The following is a 4,928-nucleotide window of genomic DNA, read 5'->3' on the forward strand; positions in this document are numbered from 1 at the left end:
TCACCACATGACGCCAGGCATTGGTGGCCGTGGAGTCAGATATTTCTAGGCCTCTGCTTTTCAAAATGTACTCTAGAGCCCTGCAGGCTGTCACGTCACTCTGTCCACACAGCCTCCCATGGTGCCCGCGAGGAAGGGACAAAGGGAACAACAGGACAGAGAAGTGCAGGGACTTCCCCATGTTATGGGACTCACCCTGACACGCAGGCGGATTACTTCACGGCGACTACCGCGGTTGTGGGGGCCACTCCGCTGGCTGATCACCCTTCGTCGACCTTCTTTCAGGACCGAGCCGTCGGGGGCCTCACTCGCTCACCTTCTACCCACGAGTTTTAGAAACGCCTCCCACGGGGCACCACTCTGTCGGGCCCGCCGCCGGCGACTCCAATAGCCCTAGCCTCGTTCCTTTTGGTGGACGAGCAAATGGCCCGGGATTCCTCTTTCCCTCCTGTCCCCTTTAGAAGGAGACGGGGGAAGAGAGCCATGAGGAGAGGTGAGCACCACCACCGGCCCCAAACCAGCCCCGTTAAAGGACACTCAGACGCGGCGGGGGTTCTGTCAAGCTGTGCCAGGCCAGATGCTCCGGGATAAGAGCTTTTTATAAACACTAGTTTCCGGCCACTTTGGCCTTTAATGCTTTCGGTAGCAATTGGAACTCTCCCCCTAAAAGAAACAGAAATGGGCCTGCCAGCCCGCCCACCAGCCTGCCTCCCCCTGGCCGGCTTGGCTCCTCGGCGCTGCCTGGGGTCCTTTCCGCCTGGTCCCCGCCACCAGCCCCCGCTGTGCTGTGCCCTGTCCGGTCAGGCCTGGAGCCGACACCACCGCCATCATGCCGGCCGTGTCTCAGAGCGATGGGATGCAGGGGCTCGCGGTGTTCATCTCCGACATCCGGAACTGTGAGTGCGAGGAGGCAGAGATTAAGAGAATCAACAAGGAACGGGCCAACATCCGTTCCAAGTTCAAAGAGGACAAAGCTTTGGATGGCTACAGTAAGAAAAAATATGTGTGTAAACCGCTCTTCATCTTCCTCCTTGGCCATGACAGCGACTTTGGGCATATGGAGGCCGTGAACCTGCTTAGCTCCAGTAAGTTCACAGAGAAGCAGGTAGGTTAACCTGTTCATCTCTGTGCTGGTCAACTCGAACTCTGAGTTGATCCGACTTATCGACAACGCTATCAAGAACGACCTAGCCAGCCGCAACCCCACCTTCATGTGCCTGGCCCTGCACTGCATCGCCAACGTGGGCAGCCGCGAGGTGGGCGAGGCCTTTGCTGCCGACATCCCCTGCATCCTGGTGGCTGGGGACAGCATGGACAGCGTGAAGCAGAGTGCGGCTCTACAAGGCCTCACCTGACCTGGTGCCCATGGGCGAGTGGACAGCCCGTGTGGTGCACCTGCTCAATGACCAGCACATGGGTGTGGTCACGGCTGCCGTCAGCCTCATCACCTGTCTCTGCAAGAAGAACCCAGACGACTTCAAGACGTGCATCTCCCTGGCTGTGTCTCGCCTAAGCCGGATTGTCTCCTCTGCCTCTACTGGCCTTCAGGACTACCCCTACTACTTTGTCCCAGCACCCTGGCTTTCAGCGAAGCTCCTGTGACTGTTACAGTGCTATCCCCCACCAGAGGACGCGGCTGTGAAGGGGCGGCTGGTGGAATGTCTAGAGACCGTGCTCAACAAGGCCCAGGAGCCACCCAAGTCCAAGAAGGTGCAGCACTCTAATGCCAAGAATGCCGTCCTCTTCGAGACTATCAGCCTCATCATCCACTATGACAGTGAGCCCAACCTCCTGGTACGGGCCTGCAACCAGCTAGGTCAGTTCCTGCAGCACTGGGAGACCAACCTGCGCTACCTGGCCCTGGAGAGTATGTGCGCCCTGGCCAGCGGGATGTCAGTGTGAGGCAGCGGGCAGCCGACCTCCTTTATGCCATGTGCGACCAGAGCAACACCAAGCAGATCGTGTCTGAGGTGCTGCGGTACCTGGAGACAGCTGACTATGCCATCCGTGAAGAGATTGTCCTGAAGGTGGCCATCCTGGCAGAGAAGTACGCAGTGGGCTACAGCTGGTACGTGGACGCTATCCTCAACCTCATCCGCATTGCGGGCGACTACGTGAGTGAGGAGGTGTGGCACCATGTGCTGCAGATTGTCACCAACCGTGATGATGTCCAGGGCTATGCTGCCAAGACTGTCTTTGAGGCACTCCGGGCCCCAGCCTGTCATGAGAGCATGGTGAAGGTCGGCGGCTACATCCTTGGGGAATTTGGGAACCTGATTGCTGGGGATCCCCGCTCCAGCCCCCCGGTGCAGTTCTCCCTGCTGCACTCCAAGTTCCACCTGTGCAGTGTGGCAACACGGGCCCTGCTGCTGTCCACCTACATCAAGTTCATCAACCTCTTCCCTGAGACAAAGGCCACCATCCAGGGTGTGCTGCGGGCCGGCTCCCGGCTGCGCAATGCCGACGTTGAGCTGCAGCAGCGTGCTGTCGAGTACCTCACCCTCAGCTCAGTGGCCAGCACGGATGTCCTGGTCAGAGCCTTGGTCCCCCCACTCCCTCCCTCTGGCCCTTGGCCCCCCTTTTCTTGTGATCACAACTGACACCTTTCCCTGACCACTCCCTACACCAACCCCACCAGGCCACAGTGCTGGAGGAGATGCCACCCTTCCCGGAGCGTGAGTCATCCATCCTGGCCAAGCTGAAATGTAAGAAGGGGCCTGGGGCTGGCAGCGCCCTAGATGATGGCCAGAGGGATCCCAGCAGCAATGACATCAATGGGGGTGTGGAGCCCACCCCCAGCACCGTGGTGAGTCCTGTGGTGTGGGCCCCATATAGTCAGCTGGGGCTGGGGTTGGCCAAGGCACCACCTTTTCTCACCTTCACCTGCTCCTCCTGCAGTCTACACCCTCGCCTTCTGCTGACCTTCTGGGGCTGCGGGCAGCCCCTCCCCCAGTAGCACCCCCAGCGGCTGCAGGTGCGGGAAACCTTCTGGTGGATGTCTTCTCTGATGGCCCGGCTGCCCAGCCCAGCCTGGGGCCCACCCCGGAGGAGGCCTTCCTCAGGTACTGCCCACCCCCTGTGGCCAGGCCCTCTTCTACCCCCAGGGCAGCCCCTTCTCGGCCTCTGCCTCCTTTTTCGTTCAGCTCCTCTCCACCCCAACTTGCTCTTTTCTCCCTGTCCCTGATGCCTTTGCCAGCCCCAGCCGCTGCCTGCCCTGCCCCTGGCCTCGCTCCCTCCGGCCACTCTGGACTCTGCCGACCCTGGCCACTCTTTATTGTCCTTTCCCTTCACCATTTCTCAGCCTGCTCTTCCTTCTCTCCTTCCCTCCTCCCTCTTTCTCTCCCCCCCCCACCCTCTTGCTGCCTCTCTGGGATTGGCTGCCTGCCACACCTGTCTTCTCTTGTCTGCTCTGGGATTGGATGGCCCAGTGAGCTGGAGCCGCCTGCCCCTGAGAGTCCCATGGCTTTGCTGGCTGACCCAGCTCCAGCTGCTGAGTAAGGGATGACCTTAGGAGGTTGGGGGGCAGACTCTGGTGTCCCCAGGGAGGGTGAAGGGACTGGGAGCTCTCATCTAGGGGTTCTTGATAAGCAGCAGAAACAGGGACTTGGAGGAAAGTGAAACTCGGGGTCCTCTGATGGGGGGGCACATACCAAGGTCCCATTCACATTAGGGGCAACTGCCTGTCTCCCTCAACAGGAGGCACAGAAAATCTTCAAAGCCAACCACCCCATGGACGCAGAAGTTACTAAGGCCAAGCTTTTGGGGTTTGGCTCTGCTCTCCTGGACAATGTGGATCCCAACCCTGAGAACTTTGTNAGTGCTGGAGGAGATGCCACCCTTCCCAGAGCGTGAGTCATCCATCCTGGCCAAGCTGAAACGTAAGAAGGGGCCTGGGGCTGGCAGCGCCCTAGATGATGGCCGGAGGGATCCCAGCAGCAATGACATCAACGGGGGTGTGGAGCCCACCCCCAGCACCGTGTCTACACCCTCGCCTTCTGCTGACCTTCTGGGGCTGCGGTCAGCCCCTCCCCCAGTAGCACCCCCAGCGGCTGCAGGTGCGGGAAACCTTCTGGTGGATGTCTTCTCTGATGGCCCGGCTGCCCAGCCCAGCCTGGGGCCCACCCCGGAGGAGGCCTTCCTCAGCCCAGGTGCTGAGGACATCAGCCCGCCCATCCCAGAAGCCGATGAGCTGCTGAATAAGTTTGTGTGCAAGAACAATGGGGTCCTATTTGAGAACCAGCTGCTGCAGATTGGAGTCAAGTCAGCGTTCCAGCAGAATCTGGGCCGCATGTATCTTTTCTATGGCAACAAGACCTCGGTGCAATTCCAGAACTTCTCACCCACTGTCATCCACCAGGGAGAACTCCAGACTCAGCTGGCTGTGCAGACAAAACGCGTGGCGGCACAGGTGGACGGCGGGTGCAGGTGCAGCAGGTGCTCAACAGCGAGTGTCTGCGGGACTTCCTGACGCCCCCGCTGCTGTCAGTGCGCTTCCGGTACGGTGGCGCCCCCCAGGCCCTTACCCTGAAGCTCCCGGTGACCGTCAACAAGTTTTTCCAGCCGACAGAGATGACAGCCCAGGACTTCTTCCAGCGTTGGAAGCAGCTGAGCCTCCCTCAACAGGAGGCACAGAAAATCTTCAAAGCCAACCACCCCATGGACGCAGAAGTTACTAAGGCCAAGCTTTTGGGGTTTGGCTCTGCTCTCCTGGACAATGTGGATCCCAACCCTGAGAACTTTGTAGGGGCTGGAATCATCCAAACTAAAGCTCTGCAGGTGGGCTGTCTGCTCCAGCTGGAGCCCAACGCCCAGGCTCAAATGTATTGGTTGACCCTGCGCACCAGCAAAGAGACCGTCTCCCGTCACCTGTGTGAGCTGCTGGCCCAGCAGTTCTGAGCCCTGGACTCTACCCCTGGGGATGTGATCGG

General features: G+C 59.8%; 1 protein-coding gene across 1 annotated transcript; it reads left to right on the forward strand.

Annotated features, from left to right (window-relative positions):
- Window positions 1-829: 829 nt before the first annotated feature.
- On the forward strand, window positions 830-4,908 carry LOC103589184 (AP-2 complex subunit alpha-1-like). Its single transcript, XM_008571084.1, is given in 8 exon segments — window positions 830-1,111; window positions 1,113-1,330; window positions 1,332-1,884; window positions 1,887-2,531; window positions 2,639-2,806; window positions 2,899-3,062; window positions 3,808-4,418; window positions 4,421-4,908. Coding segments are annotated over 8 exon segments (3,117 nt in total). The 3' UTR covers window positions 4,897-4,908.
- Window positions 4,909-4,928: the final 20 nt, after the last annotated feature.

Source organism: Galeopterus variegatus, unplaced genomic scaffold (assembly GCF_000696425.1).
Source record: "Galeopterus variegatus unplaced genomic scaffold, G_variegatus-3.0.2 Scaffold658, whole genome shotgun sequence".
Lineage (NCBI taxonomy): Eukaryota > Metazoa > Chordata > Mammalia > Dermoptera > Cynocephalidae > Galeopterus > Galeopterus variegatus.